General features: G+C 35.4%; 2 protein-coding genes across 2 annotated transcripts; both read right to left on the reverse strand.

Moving 5' to 3' along the window:
* Nucleotides 1–7,301: 7,301 nt before the first annotated feature.
* Nucleotides 7,302–10,836, reverse strand: LOC107935317 (cucumisin). The gene is made up of 8 exons (XM_041103730.1): nt 10,639–10,836; nt 9,912–10,009; nt 9,582–9,825; nt 8,986–9,499; nt 8,779–8,882; nt 8,491–8,709; nt 8,285–8,396; nt 7,302–8,198 (listed from the first exon to the last, which is right to left on the reverse strand). Exons 1-8 carry the CDS (start codon nt 10,824–10,826, stop codon nt 7,455–7,457), a joined length of 2,223 nt encoding a protein of 740 aa, XP_040959664.1. The 5' UTR covers nt 10,827–10,836; the 3' UTR covers nt 7,302–7,454.
* Nucleotides 10,837–13,158: 2,322 nt separating this feature from the next.
* On the reverse strand, nt 13,159–16,703 carry LOC107935313 (cucumisin). Its single transcript, XM_016867885.2, has 8 exons — nt 16,501–16,703; nt 15,796–15,893; nt 15,456–15,699; nt 14,863–15,376; nt 14,673–14,776; nt 14,352–14,570; nt 14,144–14,255; nt 13,159–14,052 (listed from the first exon to the last, which is right to left on the reverse strand). Exons 1-8 carry the CDS (start codon nt 16,686–16,688, stop codon nt 13,309–13,311), a joined length of 2,223 nt encoding a protein of 740 aa, XP_016723374.2. The 5' UTR covers nt 16,689–16,703; the 3' UTR covers nt 13,159–13,308.
* Nucleotides 16,704–19,544: the final 2,841 nt, after the last annotated feature.

The following is a 19,544-nucleotide window of genomic DNA, read 5'->3' on the forward strand; positions in this document are numbered from 1 at the left end:
TAATAGTTTTCTAAACCAAATAGCATGCAATTATCAAAGTACTAACTAAGTGTCATGCTTAAAATTAATAAGCTAAACAATCTTAAACCTAAGATATAAAAAAAAATTAGTAATTACAAACCTATAAATAAACAAAAAAATTTATTTAGGAAAACTTTAATGAAACTTTTAAATAATAATGAAAGAAACAAGAGTTGCTAGTATGAGGTTCCTCCAATGCCATTCTAAGTCCAAATTTTCTGTGTTATCTATAAGGTAAGGAAAAGGGAAGGTGAGCTTATGACAACTCAGTGTGATTCTAATTTTTGAACTATTATATATAATTGTTCAAACAGTAAAGCATTCAATTTATAGCATCATACCAAATTAAGTATAATGTAAAGAGCTTTCAATAAATCAATGCATGTAAAGGTTATGTTCATGATGCAATGCGATTTTAATTTTTAGTTCCCACCCACCCATCCTATTCGCCCTCAAGCATCGTTCGGCACTCCAAAACACATGTTAATAACTAACCATCTCGGATTTTCCGGTGACGATGGTCATTCACTTGTCATCCGTGACGATGACCTTTATTGCAATAACTTATCATCCTGGTTGCTCGGTTTTGATGGAATTTTAAATTATCATCTCAGTTTAACCAGTTTGAATGACAATATTGCCGTCTGTTGTTCCAATAGGGTCGGAAGCGTGTAAATTATTGTACTAAAAAATCACACAAAGTTCAATTCCCAGGGAAGAGAGGTGGATCACATGGATCTCTTAAATACCAAGTCTTTCCTTAGACAGAATATCCCTTCTATAGTAATTTAATAGCACAATTAAATACTACTATTATACCCTCAAATATTGAAAGAAAAATAGGACAAGAAAGAACACAAGAGATTTAACGAGGTTCGGTAAATTATACCTACGTCCTCGGGCACTAACACCAGATGATAACTTTACTATCTCCAAAATATTACAAACAAATAGAATTCCTTAAGAATTCTCAAATGGGAGAAGAGAGAAAACTAAGAGAGAAAGATTGGTTGGGATGGTTGAAATGAGAAATGGTTAGGCCTATTTATAGTTGAGGTTCAGGGACTAACTTGCAAATGGCCTAAAAAATTAGGGACCAAAATTGCAATTATACCATTCAACTTTAAACTCAACTTGCCAACCACTTTTTACTTTCTTCTTTCGGTGCCAATTGCACCTCCCACCATTTTTGACTTTTCAACAATCTCCACCTTGAAGATTTGATTAGAATAATCACATCTTCACACACTTCCTTCAACTCCCCAAATTTGATAAAGCTATCTTTTGTAGTGCCTCCAAATGCGCTCTCGAGCGCCATACACCTAAAGGTGCTCAAATTCTCAGGATGTTAATCAAGTTCAAACAATGATTAAACTTGATTGTTGTTACCACCTTGGTCATCATATCTGCGGGATTATCTGCTGTCGGAATCTTCTGAAGTAGAATTTTTCCTTTTTCAAAGACTTCCCGCACAAAGTGATATCTTACGTCGATATGCTTGGTTCTTGAATGATAGACTTGATTTTTCGCTAAATGAATAGCACTCTAACTGTCACAATATAGACTAATGTGACTTTGAACAACTCCCAAGTCTTTCAATAATCCATTAAGCCAAATAGCCTCATTAACAGCTTCTGTAACTGCCATATATTCTGCCTCTGTAGTAGACACAGCTACTGTAGACTGTAAGGTAGACTTCCAACTCACTGGGGCTTTCGCAAGAGTAAACAGATACCCCGTAGTTGAACGACGTTTATCTAAATCACCAGCAAAGTCGGAATCAACATATCCAACTACAAACTGACCAAGTGCTTCATCCTGTTCAAAAATTAAACCAACATCTACGGTTTTTCGAAGATACCGTAGAATCCATTTCACAGCTTGCCAATGTCCTTTTCCAGGATCATGCATATACCTGCTCACAACTCCAACAGCTTGTGAAATGTCAGGCCTCGTACACACCATCGCATACATCAAACTCCCAACTGCATTAGCATATGGGACTTTCGCCATATATTCTCTTTCATCTTAAGTCTTCGGAGATAATTGAGCACTAAGTTTCAAATGAGAAGCAAATGGGGTACTTACATGTTTTGTGTTTTCATTTACACCAAAACATTGTAATACCTTTTTCAGATATTGCTTCTGATTTAAACAGAGCTTGCCTCTCGGTCTATCTCTACTTATCTCCATGCCGAGAATCTTCTTGGCCTCACCTAGATCTTTCATCTCGAACTCTTGATTCAACTGAGCCTTCAGCTTATCTATCTCATTTTGGCTCTTCGAAGCGATTAACATATCATCAACATACAAGAGTAGATAAATGAAAAATCCGTCATGCAGCTTCTGCAAATATACACAATTGTCATATTTGCTTCTTGTGTACTTCTGCCTTCTCATAAAGCTATCAAATCGCTTGTACCACTGCCTCGGGGATTGCTTCAATCCATATAGCGATTTGTTTAGCTTACAAACCCAATTTCTACCACCAGCATCTGTGTATCCTTCGGGCTGAGTCATATAGATCTCCTCTTCTAACTCACCATGCAAGAAAGCCGTCTTAACATCAAGTTGAGCTAGCTCCAAATTCAACTGTGCTACCAAGGCCAACAAAATTCTAATGGAGGAATGCTTCACAACAGGGGAAAATACATCATTGTAGTCAATTCCCTCCTTCTGAGCGTAGCCTTTAGCCACCAATCTTGCCTTGTAGCGAATATCCTTCTTGCTAGGAGATCCATCTTTCTTTGCGAATACCCACTTGCATCCGATTGCCCTTTTACCTTTCGATAATTGCGCCAACTCCCAAGTATTGTTCTTTCGGAGAGACTGCATTTCTTCATCCATGGCGCTTTTCCATTTATCACTTTCTAAGCTTTGCATTGCTTCTTGATAAGTGATAGGAATATCATCAACAACGGGAAGGGCGTAGGCCACCATATCAGTAAATCGAGCAGGTTTACGAATTTCTCTCCGTGGCCTTGCAACTACAACTGGTTCTGGTGTACTTAGTGGTTCTTGGGTCAGAACCTCTTCAACCTCTAATTCCTCTATTGTGACTGGAGAATTAGACTTATTAACTGGGCAAATCCCCATCTGCTCAAACTCCACCTGTTTTGGAGTACACTCCACCTGCTGTGGAGTATTGCTCGTCTGAATATCTTTATCTGCTACCTTTTTCAATGTGGCAGATTCATCAAAGGTAACATCTCTGCTACAGATCATTTTCTTTGTGCTTAAACACCAAAGACGAAATCCCTTCACTCCAGAAGTGATTCCCATAAAGAGAGCTTTCTTTGCCCTCGGATCTAACTTTGACTCCTTCACATGGTAATATGCAGTGGATCCAAACACATGTAAGGAATCATAATCTGTAGCCGGTTTTCCAGACCATACCTCCATAGGAGTTTTTCTTTCTAATGCAGATGATGGCAAACGATTAACAAGATGGCCAGCGTATGTCACAGCCTCAGCCCAAAATTGCTTGCCCAATCCAGCATTGGACAACATACATCGAACTTTCTCCAGCAATGTTCGATTCATACGCTCTGCCACTCCATTCTGTTGTGGTGTATCCCTAACTGTGAAGTGTCGAACAATACCATACTCTTGGCACACATCGAAGAACGGATCACTTTTATATTCCCCTCCATTGTCCGTCCTAAGCCGCTTGATTTTCTTGCCAGTCTGGTTTTCGATCATAGTTTTCCATTTAAGAAAAACTCCAAGCACTTCATCTTTAGTTTTCATGGTATACACCCAAACTCTTCTGGAAAAGTCATAAACAAAAGTAACAAAGTAGTGTTTTCCTCCCAACGAAGGTGTTTTGGAAGGCCCCCACACATCTGAGTGAATATATTCCAAAATACCTTTTGTATTATGGATAGCAGTGCCGAATTTCACTCTCTTTTGCTTTCCCAGAACACAATGCTCGCAAAATTTTAATTTGCAAGCCTTTGTACCTTTCAACAATCCTTGCTTTGCCAGAATTTGCAAGGATTTTTCGCTGGCATGTCCCAACTTCATATGCCACAACTGCATTGAGTCCAAGTCTTTGTTACCGGAAGCTGCAGCGACTGCTCCAATAACTGTACTACCTTGGTAGTAATACAAGTTATTTTTCCTGATGCCCTTCAATATCACAAGTGCGCCAGATGTCACTTTCAAAACCCCATCTCTCATAGTAACAACTGAACCATTGGATTCCAAGGCTCCCAATGAGATGAGATTTTTCTTCAAACTGGGCACGTACCGAACATCAGTCAGAACTCTGGTTGATCCATCTTGATTCTTTAATTGGATTGAACCTATCCCAACAGTTTTACAGGCATTGTCATTGCCCATATAAACAACTCCTCCATTTAGTTCTACTAAATCAGAGAACCACTCCCGGTTAGGGGACATATGATAGGTACAACCCGAATCCAATATCCACTCATCTGAGTGGAACGACGATGATGATGCAACTAGTGATAGTTCAGAGTCACTGGTATCATGCTTTGCAACACAAGCATCTACAGCAGCTTTTCCCTTATTCTTCAGCTTTGGACAATTTTTCTTCCAGTGGCCTTTCTCATGACAAAAGGCACATTCATCTTTCCCGAGTCTGGACTTTGACTTTGATCTCCCCTTTTGAGTTTTCTTCCGAGTGTATGAACGACCTCGGACTACTAAAGCTTCTGTATCTCTGATTGAGTTTTTCTGTTTGTCCTTCTTTCTCTGTTCATAACTGTATAAGGCCGCACAGACTTCACTCAGAGATATATCACTCCTGCCATGAAGTAGAGTAGTTTCTAGGAACTCAAACTCCTCAGGAAGTGACCCCAACAGCATCAAAGCCAAATCTTCATCTTTGAATGTCTCATCCATATTCAGCAAATCAGTGACTAACTGATTAAATTTGGTGAGGTGATCATTCATTGTGGTACTTGGGACATATGTGAAGCGAAACAGTCTTTTCTTCAAGTGGAGCTTATTTTGACTGTTTTTCTTCAAAAAATTTTCTTCAAGTGCCACCCACAACTTATTTGCAGAAGTCTCCTTTGAAAAAGCATACCTCTGCTCTCGAGAAAGGCATGATCGAATTGTGCCACATGCCAACCGATTGATCGCCTTCCAATCTTTCTCCTGTACATCATCTGGTTTCTCTTCATCAATGGCAATGTCTAGACCCTGCTGAAAAAGGGGATCTAGAACCTCACTTTGCCACATACCAAAATGGCCCGTGCCATCAAAGATCTCCACGGCCAGTATTGCATTTGCAATTGTCGGTCTTGTCCACATGGACGATGTTGAAGCTCCTACACCGACCGTTTTCTCCATAATCTTTCAATATACCTAAGGAAATCTTTTCTGATGTGGAAGATCAGTTCAAACTGCAACCACAGAGCATACTACGATTAACCTTCGGCTCTGATACCACTTGTTGTTCCAATAGGGTCGGAAGCGTGTAAATTATTGTACTAAAAAATCACACAAAGTTCAATTCCCAGGGAAGAGAGGTGGATCACATGGATCTCTTAAATACCAAGTCTTTCCTTAGACAGAATATCCCTTCTATAGTAATTTAATAGCACAATTAAATACTACTATTATACCCTCAAATATTGAAAGAAAAATAGGACAAGAAAGAACACAAGAGATTTAACGAGGTTCGGTAAATTATACCTACGTCATCGGGCACTAACACCAGATGATAACTTTACTATCTCCAAAATATTACAAACAAATAGAATTCCTTAAGAATTCTCAAATGGGAGAAGAGAGAAAACTAAGAGAGAAAGATTGGTTGGGATGGTTGAAATGAGAAATGGTTAGGCCTATTTATAGTTGAGGTTTAGGGACTAACTTGCAAATGGCCTAAAAAATTAGGGACCAAAATTGCAATTATACCATTCAACTTTAAACTCAACTTGCCAACCACTTTTTACTTTCTTCTTTCGGTGCCAATTGCACCTCCCACCATTTTTGACTTTTCAACACCGTCTACTTCTTGCAGTACTGACTTTCGGCGTAGACTTAAATTGTTACTTTATCTTACGGAACTCCTCCATCCTTCATACCGAATTTCATGTAATCATGCACATGAAATTAGTAATGTCATGTTAAATTTAGGGTTGTTATATGGCTGAGTCATGTTTACAACTTAAGGTTTATGGCACATTAGTGAATGATGAATTGAAAGATTGAATTTATCATAATTGTCAATTGTGATGTTGGTGAAATGGAATTTGCAAAATGTCTATGGGTTGGGCTATCCTAACGCCTTTTCCTATAATTAATTGACTGAGAATATATATATATATATAGGAAGTCTAAGGTTAGGAATTGATTGTAAATTAATAGATTAGGAAATCTTAATTTTCATAGTACCGACCAACACTGAATTTAATAAATATTAAGCACAGCCACACCGAAGTCGGCTAAAATCAACTTAGCTGAATTGGTTAAATGGTTAGTTTATTTGATTATGTCAGTAAATTATGAGTTATTAAATCTTATAATCAAATCAGTTGATTTAAATCACGTCGAAATGATTAACTAGATAAATTAATTAATATTAAGTTGATTCGGTTATATCAATTTATACTATTTAAATTGGTCGGTTCAATTATTTCATATAATGATTGGTTAAATTGATTAAATTAAAAAAATCGACTCAATTAACCTTTTGCACATCTATACCAACAACTACAGACTACATAAATTCATATATGGTTCATACTTTTCTATAATGCTTAAGCTAAGATTGAAGATTAACAAATTCAGGATAGATAAGTATAAAACCTAAATATGAATTGTAAAACGGATATTAAGGATATAAAAAAATTTTGCTTAAGCCAATACATGATTTCTTTCCTTGAACGGTACCGATTACATACATGCTAATTTATTTTACCCATGTGGAGAATTATTAGAAATCGATTGATGATTAATCTCGAAACACATCCAGAAATCAACTTTGATAGAGTTTCTTGTAATCAACGGTGGGGATTGATCAGCTTTGATAGAATTATTTGAAATCGATTGAAGGAACATATATCATTGGTGAAGAATGATGACACATTTTCTTGTAATCAACATTTCTGGCAGAAAGGTGTATCATTGGTGAAGAATTACAAATTGTTGGAAAATATTAACAACGAATTTGTTGTCTTGATTTTACTTTCTTTTGGGGAGAATGATTTCTTTTAATAATACATTTTTCACCAAACAAACACCATGAAACAATGAAAATGTTTTACCGAAAATATTTAACATCCAAACAAACGTATCCTTAAATTCTTTTTATTTTCAGTCTCAGTTATATGAATACAATTGCATCCTAATACAATTGATTATCATGAAACATTGAAATTGAAACATCAAACACAACAAATAAATCAAACATTTAATACCTTTTTTTCTTTTTTTTTGTTTCCAATAAAATTAATTCATTCGAGTAAGGAAGCATAAGCCACGACAGGGCTCCTCACTTGATGCACTCCGTCGTCCCAAATCAAAGAACCGGAGACCATAGAGTTCCCGAGTTGTGCTCCGATGGTCACAGTAAAAGATTGCTTTTGGCCAAGAGATTTGAAAGAAAGCACACTAGGTTGAACTTGAATTATGAGTCCTGGTGGAGCATTAACAACCGCCTTGTAAGTCGACACTGGCGAGCCAACGTTCGTCACTGTCCGATGAAAGACTCGTGTGACCGAATCTCCGGGAGTTGTGGATAGTGCGAAAGAAGGGTAGTTTAGATCCCACACAGCTTCATTCATTACTTCTGAACATTTGGTGTTACTTTCGGTTATGAGCTTGATTTGTTTAGGACTATATCCTTGTCCACACAAGAATTTAACATAATCAATCTCCCCAGCATCGTATATCAATCCGGGTCGGGCTGCTAGTGCAGGGTTTATATGGCCTGCACCGTATGCAAACTCAGCTTCGATGTTGTTCTCGGAACTCATTGGAAAAGCTGTTGTCATTAAAGCAGATTTGATGGCGGCAGGGGACCATGTTGGATGAAATGATTTAACATAAGCGGCTGCACCGGTCGCATGGGGACATGACATGGATGTGCCTGAAATAATGTTGTAGGAAACAACTCTTGTATCTTCTTCGGTTTCTGTCAATGGGAGAGCTTCAGACCATGCTGCTAAAATGTCGACCCCTGGTGCTGTAAGATCAGGCTGCATCCGAAAACTGAGACAGTAAGAACAGAGGTACGAGCTTTAAGTCTACATATTTTGATCTTTAATTTTTCTTTTACATTCACCTTGAGGATGTCTGCTGTGACAGGGTTCGGCCCTCTTGATGAAAATGAAACAACGAATGGAGCGAACTGATTATCTTCGACATTTGTCTTGAATATTGTTGCAGTTGGGTTTCTATTTCAAACATGACAATTATAAAACAATGATTAATGTACTAAATCAAGTTGAACAAAGCATAATCATGTTTGGTAATGAAAAGTATAAATACTCTGTTGTGTTGACATAGTCGAAAACAATTCTTCCGTCATCCAAGTTCAAGTTCGAAAGAGGTAAACCGTAAGCGAAAGCATAATCCTTGTGCCTGCCACTCTGGAACACAGCACCGATGGCACCGGCTTCGACTGGACCATCAGCATTGCTGTCGTAATCGCAGAAAACTATTTTTCCTTTCACTAAGGTTTCATCCAATGTTCCCGGACCGCAATACCTGGAATTTTCATTGCATTAGGATTAATTTTATAGCATAAAATTTGACATTATCGTTGAAAAGATGTACCTTGAGTCCTCGGATGTATAACCTTGCGACGTGTTAGGAGCAGCTGCACCGGCGATGAAAGGGTACATTTTTCCCTTCAGATCGAATGTGTTTATAGAGGTTCCCTAAAAATTAATGTCGGACATAAGTATCAGGAATGTCTAGATCTATCCAAGGGTCGAAATACTCGTCCAAGCCGGAATAATTAACATAAACTAGCTTTCTTACCTCATAGGTCACACCATTGCCGAGCTTGACCTTAGTGACAAACTTTCTATCAATGGTACTTGCAGCCACCGATAAAGACCAAGGCGAAAAGTTTGTAATTGACGACGGACTGGGACCACTATTACCGGCAGAATTCGATGTCAAGATACCATTTTTCATCGAATGGAAAGCTCCGATAGCAATCGTATCATCAAAATAATCTGACCAGAAAATACTCCCGACAGAAAGCGAGATTATGTCGACGCCATCAGCTATTGCATCGTCAAACGCTGCAAGAATGTCTTCGTCATAGCAACCATCGTACCAACAAATCTTGTAAACCGCAATGCGTGCCGATGGCACCCCACCACGAGCCGTTCCTTTGGCTAACCCGTATAAGCTCGCCTTGCTAACTAATCCACCAGCAGCCGTCGATGAAGTATGAGTCCCGTGACCTTCGGAGTCTCTCGGCGATCTATAGTCGTACGGACTGTAATCTCCATTAGCTCGGTAATATCTAGCTCCAATTATTTTGCTGAAAAAGAGAATTGCGACATTGTTAAAAGACTTAATATTTTACAGGTTGAATGAATATTTCCATTTGATTATGTTTTTACTTGTTGCAAGTGAAATTGGTTGAGCTTTGGCATGTTCCTCTCCATTTTCTCGGAATCGGACCGAATCCAGTATCATTAAAGCTTTGAGATTCCGGCCAAATCCCGGTGTCAAGCATTCCGACTATGATATCGCTTTCGATAACCGATCTTTTCACTTTTCTGTTGAATCCCATAAAGTCCCATGACCTTGATGTATGAAGTTGCTTTCTTTGGCTAAGAAAAACTGATACCACCCCATCTTTTCCTGGAAAATACGATTAAATCCAAAGTTACTAACAAAACGGAAAAGACATTGTATTTTCTTGGTTTGAAAATTTTTCTCGAGAAAACCTCTCAGTTTAGCTGCTTCATCTTTGGTCAATTTTGCAGCGAAGCCATTGAAGCTCCTGTGGTAGCTGTAGAGCAAAACATCTGATCCAACAGTATTGCTGCATTCATTCATAAGTAGTCAGAAAATCTCGGTAAAAATGGTCAAATTATGGTCTTGATCCTTTACTATGCTCAAATTAGGGTTATAGTTCTCATACTTTAACTCGGCATAATTTAATTTTAATTTTATAATGTTGTTAGTTAATCCAAATAAATAACACTATTATTTGTTCCGATTATAATTCTTACTGGATTTATCTTTAAAACACCCCTTCTAGGGACATAGACAAGTGGGTAAACAGTGGCCTTGGCTGATTAGCCACCCAAAAATAGTAAATATGCTTTTTAGTCTTTTAAAATTTTATAAAATTATATGTTAGTATAATAATAGAATTGTACTTTAATTTTATTAAAATTTATGATTTATCTCTGTACTCCCTAAATTAATTTTATTGCTTCGCCCTACCACTTCTATCATAAACTCTTTTTCAGCATGATGAGTTGGAAGGGCTGTTTTTAAGAAAAACATTCAAATCAACATTTGAACCAGAAAAATTAAGAAAGTTACTTATTCGAACTAACTAGTAATATTATAAAAGCATATGGATCCCAAAATTGAGTATAATTAAAGGACTAAAACCACAATTTGACCCAAATAAATCCAAAAGAACATGCAATTAATAAGTACCCGGGAAGAACTTCATGAAGCATACTGGTGTGAAGGCTTGTAGTTGAAACCTTGCCCTTTGGCAGGCTCCCCATGTAAACAATGTAAACCTTCCTGTTATCAGAGGAACCATGGCTGCACGACATAAACATGGAAAGAGTGAAAATGACAAGTGAAAGCCATGCCAAAGGGGAAGTTCGGGCTGCCATTGTTGAGTTTTGTGGAGCTTGGTTTTGCAGTAGATAATGCCATGGAAAGGGGAATTTATATAGGGTTTTGAATGTAGTACTGGGAACAAACTCCAATGGATTCGTTAATTTTTTAAGTATTTAAGCATTGTTAAGCTCGCCAATGGAAGAAAAATTTGTCCATTGCCGGCTTTTACCAATTACTATGATCTTCATTCTTCAGTCAAAACGAGTATTTTTTGTTAAATATTATATATTTCATGCCTGAAACATATATTATGATGTTCAGAAACTAATCGAGGGAAAGAGAGGGAAAATTGACAATTAATGGCTTTTGATTGCTGAAATATGGTTTACGAAGTTTGGTATGTTATCTGTTTGGCTCTTAGGAAAATTGAGAAAGGGAAAATTCCAAATCATGATAGTTATTTACTAAGCTGGGTGATAGCTTGTTTGACCGTCCAAAAACATTTAAATTTTTATTGGAATAATATAATTTTTGGCTATCATTTTAGTTTTAAATTTGAAAATTATTTATGTCACATCATCATTTGAAAGTTAAAAATATTATATAATTTTTTTACCGATGACATGATACAATTTAATAATGTCAAGTTTAGTGTTTTAATAATTAAATTGGTGGTTGAACTAGTCAAACCACCGGTTCTCGATTTAATTGATTCAATCAGTTGAACTGTTAGACCAACAATAATTAAATAAATAATTAAAAATTTAAAAAATTGAAAAATAAACAATTTATTTAAACCAATTCAACTTGTTCAACTATTGATTTTTGTCCCAATTTTCGATTTTTATCAATTTCAAGCAGTTTTCAATTCAATCGGTTCAATCCCTTTGTTCGGACTGTTAAACCGGTCGAGTCTTGATCCAATCAATCCAACAAATTAATTTTTTCTTGTTCTAGTAACACTGGTTACATTATCAAATCTTGACGAAATCTAAATTCAGATATCAAAGTGGACCCAAAAAAATATAAATACCAGAATGAACCTAGTTATCTTTTATTCAAAGATGTATTAACTTTAAAAATGACAAATTGGTGCCTGAAAGACTGTATGAATATCTATTATTATTAGTAGTAACAAAAACCATAGTCTACAATTTTTTTTAAAAAAAGTTCTTTTTTTCATGTATTTGATATTTCTATGAAAGATCATATTTATAGATGCTTAAATTCAGCCATTAGTCTCTATATTTTGCAAAAGTAGATTTAGTTCATGTAGTTTAATTTGATCAATTTTAATCTTTAAAATTTTCAAAATTTGAAATTTTAGTTTTGGCCCGAGCAATAGTATTTAAATTTATTTGGTTAAATGTAATTATTAGTCATGTACTACGCGTTAGTTATATATTTTGTCCATATTCTCCAACTGGATCATTTCAAACTCTTATACTTTTCAAATTTTGAAATTTTAATCTTGACGCAAATGGTAGCCGTTAATCTAGTAATTGGATTTTTAGTGTGTAATATGTAGGAATAAGAAGTTGACATGACATTACATATATAATAATATATTTGCTGCATTTGATTCTGGAAATAACAAAGCTTGACGTAATGAATTTAATAGTTATTATTTGGTGAGGACTAAAATTTTAAATTTTGAAAAGTATAGTGACTAAAAATGACCAAATTATAAGTAAATAGACTAAATCCACAAATTACATAAAATATAGGGACTAATAGTAAAATTTAACTTTTATATATACATTTTTTTGAAAAAATGAAACAATATAGATTAACTTTTTCAATTTTGCTTAATTAAACTTTTGTTCAATAAACAATTAAAACATTGCAAGATTATGTCACACGATATTGTAGGTGAAAAAAATTTATGTAATAGATAAATTTATTAAAAAAAATTTGAATTGAAAATAAATGGAGGTATAATTGGAATGGTTAAGTTAAGCTACAATGTTTTGAGTTTAAATATCATAAAGTTTATATTTTTTAGATTTTACATAATTTAAACTACAAAATCATTATATCTGTTATTTAATAAAAGGACTGATTTTTTATAATTACTCAATAGAGTTGAGACCTAGTCAATCGGTGACATCAACTCAGTCAATCGTTTAAATAAAATATAGATAAGTGATAGTGTTTGCTTTCCAAATCCAATACCAATTTTACTTTCATACAAAAATTGTATGACTCATTTTCTATTTTTTCTCGAAATTTCATCGTATGTGATCTTAATTAGAACAATACCAAATGTGTTAATTGGAAATTTTGGAACGCTACATACGGTCCTTAGGAATACACATAATACTTCTCATATAATCATATCTAAAATATCAATGTTGGATCCAACTTCAGGTTTTAGAGAATCAACATCAAAGCGTAGCTTCATTTTATTACAGGTCTCACATGAATACAATTTATCATCATGTAAGATAGAAGACAAAAACATCAAAGACAACAAATAAAATAAAAAAAACATCATTAAAACTTCTTTTTTTTTATTCCCTTCAAATGATGATTTCATTCCACTAAGGAAGCATACGCAACAATGGGGCTCCTCACTTGATTCACTCCATCATCCCAAATCAATGAACCAGAGATCATTGAATTTCCAATTTCAGCTCCCACTGTCACAATAAACGTTAGCTTTTGGCCAATAGATTTGAAAGAAAGTACACTTGGTTGAACCTGAATTATGAGACCCGGTGGAGCATTAACGACCGCCTTGTAAGTTGACACTGGCGACCCAACGTTCGTCACTGTCCGGTGAAAGACTCGAGTGATTGAATTTCCGGGAGTTGAAGATAATGTGAAAGAAGGATAATTTAGATCCCACACCGCTCCGTTTGTTTCTTCGGAACAAGTGAAGTTGCTTTCGGTTATGAGCTTGAGTTGTTTAGGGGTATATCCTTGTCCACACAAAAATTTAACATAATCAATCTCGCCGGCATCGTATACCAATCCTGGTTGGGCTGCTTGTGCAGGGTTTATATGACCTGCACCGTATGCGAATTCGGCTTCGAGGTTGTTCTTGGAACTCATTGGAAAAGCTGTTGTCATTAGGGCAGATTTAATGGCAGCAGGGGACCATGTTGGATGAAATGATTTAACATAAGCGGCTGCACCAGTTGCATGGGGACATGACATGGATGTGCCTGAAATGATGTTGTAAGGAACAATTCTTGTATCATCTTTGGTTTCTGTCAATGGGACAACTTCAGACCATGCTGCTAAAATGTCAACCCCAGGTGCTGTAACATCAGGCTGCATCCAATAATGTCTTTAAGTCCTAAAACAAAAAAAATCTAAAATACCGGACCAACTAAACGAATTCACCAGAATTCATTTAATTTACCTTAAGGATGTCTGGTGTAGCAGGGTTAGGACCTCGTGATGAAAACGATACAACGAACGGAGCGAATTGATCATCTTCAACATTAGTCTTGAATATTGTTGCGGTGGGGTTTCTATTTCAAGCACAGCAACCATAAACCAATGATTAAAGCACTAAATCAAGTTGAATGAAACATAATTATGTTCAGTAATGAAGTTAGTATCTATACTCTGTTGTGTTCACGTAATTTAAAACATTCCTTCCATCATCCAAGTTTAAGTTCGAAAGAGGTAAACTATAAGGAAAAACATAATCTTTGTATCCGCCACTTTGAAACACTGCACCGATGGCACCGGCTTGGGCCGGACCTGTACCGTCGCTATCATAGTCGCAGAAAACAATTTTGCCTTTCACTAAGGTTTCGTTCAATGTTCCTGGACCGCAAAACCTGGCATTTACATGGCATTAGGATTATGAGTCAGAGTTGAATTTTATAGAATAAATTTTGAGATTATTGTTGAATAAATCACCATGAAATACAAAGATATACCTTGAATCCTCGGATGTATAACCTTGAGATGTGTTCGGAGCAGCTGCACCGGCGATAAACGGGTACATTTTTCCCATTAGATCAAATGTGTTTATGGAGGTTCCCTAGAAAAATAACACATAACCATAGGTCCAATCATTAGCACATCTAAATATGCGCTAAACAAGAAAATTTTAAGGAACCTTCTTACCTCATAGATCTTGCCATTTCCGAGCTTGACCTTAGTGATAAACTTTCTATCAATGGTACTAGCAGCTACTGATAAAGACCAAGGCGAAAAGTTTGTAATTGATGACAGAATAGGACCACTATTACCGGCAGAATTCGATGTCAAGACACCATTTTTCATCGAATGGAAAGCTCCGATAGCAATCGTATCATCAAAATACTCCGATGAGAAGAAACTCCCAACAGAAAGGGAGATTATGTCAACGCCATCGGCTATCGCATCGTCAAACGCTGCGAGAATGTCTTCATCATAACAACCATCGGACCAACAAATCTTGTAAACTGCTATGCGAGCTGATGGCACCCCACCACGAGCTGTCCCTTTGGCTAACCCGTATAAGCTTGCCTTGCTAACTAAGCCACCAGCAGCTGTTGATGAAGTATGTGTCCCGTGACCTTCGGAATCTCTCGGGGATTTGTAATCGTATGGACTGATATCTCCATTAGCTCGATAATACTTAGCTCCAATTATTTTCCTGAAAGAGAATTGCAGTTATTCAACCAGTTGGGCCTACAGATTGAATCTGAATTTTTAATAATTGGTTTTGACTTTACCTATTGCAAGTGAAATTGGCTGAGCTTTGGCAGGTGCCTTTCCATTTTATCGGAATCGGACCGAGTCCGGTGTCGTTAAAGCTTTGAGATTCTGGCCAAATCCCAGTATCAAGCATTCCGACGATAATGTCGCTTTCGATAATTGATCTTTTCACCTTTTTGTTGAATCCCATAAAGTCCCATGACCTTGTTGTGTGAAGCTGCTTCTTTTGGCTACGGAAAACTGATACCACCCCATCTTTTTCTGTAAAAAGAAATTAAACCCAAAGTTACTAACATAATGGAGGAGACAATGGAGTTTTAAAATTATAATTTTGGCCAAGGAATTTTCTCGAGAAACCTCTCAGTTTAGCTGCTTCATCTTTGGTCAATTTGGCAGCAAATCCATTGAAGCTCCTGTGGTAGCTGTAGAGCAAAACTTCTGATCCAACTGTACTGCTGCATTCTTTCATAAGCAGAGTTAGAAAATCTCGATAAAAAATTATTAAACTACGGTTTTTATCCCTCTACTATGCTATAATTAGAGTTTTAATTCTTGTACTTAAGGCATAGTTTAATTTTTCTACTTTTATAATATTATTAATTAGTTAACATTATTAATAGTAGTTGTGATTAAAATTCTTAAGTGAATTTATATTTAAAACACTGCTGCCAGGGGCATAGAGAAGTGGGCAGAAAGTGGCCTTGCCCCTCTCTCAAGCTTTTTAACTCTTTAAATTTTATGGAATTATAAGTTAATATAATTGTAAAATTGCACTTTTGACTCCCTTAAAATTTATAATTCATCTTTTCCCAAAAGTAATTTATGAGTTGGAAGGCATGCTTTTAAAAAAAACAAATTCACATCAGCATTTAAACCAGATTAATTAATGAATAGCTTTCTGTTTGAACTAACTAACGATATTATAAAGGTAAAAGTATAGAGATTAAATTACGCCAAATAAAGGTACTTGGACTAAATCCCAAATTCAAGTATGATCGAAGAACAAAACCATAATTAGACCTAAAAAATCCAAAAGAGCATGCAATTAATAAGAAGATGAACCTGGGAAGAACTTCATGAAGCATACTGGTGTGAAGGCTTGTAGTTGAAACCTTGCCCTTTGGCAGGTTCCCCATGTAAACAATGTAAACTTGTCTTTTATCAGAGGAACCATAGCTGCACCACATAAACATGGAAAGTGTGAAAATAATAAGCGAAAGCCTTGCCAAAGGGGAGGTTTGGGCTGCCATTGTTGAGTTTTTGGAGCTTGATTTTGCAGTAGATAATGCCATAGAAAGGGGACTTTATATAAGTTTTTTGAGTGTGGTGTTGGTATAAACTCCATTGGATTCGTTAATTTTTGAAGCATTTAAGCATTGTTAAGCTCGCAAATGGAACAAGATTATCCATTGCCGGCTTTTACTAATTACTATGATCTTCATTCTTCAATGAAAAATTTATTAAATAGTTCATTTACTATAATTGCAGAGATCTTTGTCCATTTTTTATATGATGTTCAGAAACTTGAGAAATTTGTTATGCTCTCCGTTTGGTTCTTGGGAAAATTGAGAAAGGGAATATTCCAAATAATGATATTCAATTACTAGCTGGCTGATAGCTTCCTTCGGCAAAAAGTCCAATTTTGTTCTTTGCTTTGGGAATTCAGCTTGGCTGATGTTTTGGATTCAGAAATTTTTTGACCTTAAAATAATTAATTGGTGCCGGAGAGAAACAATGTATGAAAATATGTTAGGGTCGTTAAACCTGAACAGTTGATGGGTATCGAATACACCAAAAAAAAAGTATTTTTATATCTAAACAGTAAATAACATTAATATAGAGACTAAGGTTGATCTCGTAGAAATTGAAATATTTAAAATTATTGTTCGGTTGAATCAGGTTGCACGTCTAGGCAATTGTCCTGCCCACATGTGACAGTCTGTACAAAATAAAAAGGGGTTTAAAATATGATAAAAATAAAAGAATAGAGATAATTGAAATCTAAATAATAATAAAAATAAGCAGAAATGAAATTCAATTAAATAAATTGATGTGATGAAGTTCCAGCTTCAGGCTCGATTTTATTCCGATTTCGAACCAAACTTTAATAACAAGTCTTTTCCTCCAACCAATAAGTCAATTATAGTGATCGAGGATGTCTAATACCACTAACTCTTCTATGCGTAAATTAATTACGGAAACGGCCAACAATTAATTCTTACCAACAAACAACCATGAAATACACGTCTATGATTTAGCTCTCTGGTAGCCTTGTGAACTAGAAAGGCCTAACTCGAACCAATGACCTCAATCGCGCGGGTCATTTAAATCCGATTGTTATTTCCCTTAACAAATTCTAACCAACTACTTAATTGAACACACCAATGTGTTCTTTGGTAGACCAAATACGACAAACAATTGATGCGGTACCTCCAACTATACGCCTATCATCACCAAATCAACAAGCTTTTCTTGACTTGATGCCAATAAGATTTTATAAGACGACAGCGTCTATCTTCTTAACCAAAGAAATAACAAATATTAGTATGAAGATTTTTAAGTATGGGTTCGGATTTCAGGGCTCTCTACCAGATTGTTTATTAGCCTAAAGCTAGATGGGAAATTCAATTACTTGTGAAAATAAATATATTTAATGGATATGTATATATATAATATGTATTTTTTAAAAATAAAATATGTATTAAAGAGTTATCTAAAAATATAAAAAGATAAAATACTAAAAAATTAAAATATTATCCTAATAAAAAATTAAAAGTATTATTTTTACAAATAAATCCAAAAATAAAAGTTCTCAAAGTAGACCTTTGTCCATCAACTTGTTATTCAGCCCAAAACTTTTATAACAGCCCAATTTCTTACTCTTTTTGACATTCCGAGTTTGTTTTTGTATCTGATCAAAAATCAAATATTTAATCTAAAACTAGTAGCATCTCATTTAAGAATTTATCAAAATTAAGGACAATAAATATGTCAATTGGGTACATTATCAACTGTCCAATGGATTTTTAACCGATACATATCGATTGGAGTGGATTTTTTTCTTTGAACAATCGATATGAAGCGATTGTGGTAATTATTTGTCTCACTCCATCTCATCTCACGATATGAAACTGCTATTTTACCATTGAATATACATAGCTATTACAAGGTAAAATTGTAAGAATTCTTATCGGAAACCCCATAAGTTTTTATGTTTAAATATTTTTTTAAAGAATTATGTTTAGATATTTACTTAACTTCAAAAAATTGAAAATATTATATATAATTAGTAAAAATTAAATTAAAATGGGGCAAGGTGGGGCGAGGCACGGTGGGGGAATGGATGTATCTAACATCCATGGGGTGATAGTGATTTTCAAGATTATACAGTTATATCAAAGTAGGGGGTGGTAAAGCAGAGTGTGCCAATTGTGAATGGATATGGTGAATTTGGTGACATCCGCCCTCATCCTACTCCATTGCCATCCCTAATCAACTAGGGGAAAAAAACTTATCAATCCAATATTTATTTACACAACAAGAAAACTATTAACAATTTAAACCTTCAAATCCGTTTTACGATCCGTGGCTAATCCTTTCGAGATTGATGACTACCTCTCCCAAATTATCATTTTCAAAATTTGAATTTGAGTTCTCTCTCTAAAAGTACAATATGATTTAGCATTACACCCTATACATACTTAGCTAATCAAATATCTCTACAAAATACCATACCTTTCTCAAGACTAGGAAACATTTAGTCCCTGTTTTTATTATTTTAATCGAGTGATAAAATAACATTTAGGCTCTAAAAAAACATTTAGGCAGCTTTCTAGGTATAGAAGAAAGAAAATTGAAAGAGTAGAAAAATAGAAAGAAGGAAAATATAACTTTTCTTTTCATTAGTGTGGTTGGTAGGAATAATGGAAAATTTGAAAAATGTATAACGGTGAAAGTACCTATCAAGTCCCTCTGTTACAAGGATTGCATCAAATCAATCCATATGCTATTAAATGCATCATCCACATACTATTAAAAAAGAATTAAATAAGAATAAATTGTAACGGAGTTAACATTTAATGTTAAAAAATGACAAGAAATCAGTT

Source organism: Gossypium hirsutum, chromosome D10 (assembly GCF_007990345.1).
Source record: "Gossypium hirsutum isolate 1008001.06 chromosome D10, Gossypium_hirsutum_v2.1, whole genome shotgun sequence".
Classification (NCBI taxonomy): Eukaryota; Viridiplantae; Streptophyta; class Magnoliopsida; order Malvales; family Malvaceae; genus Gossypium; species Gossypium hirsutum.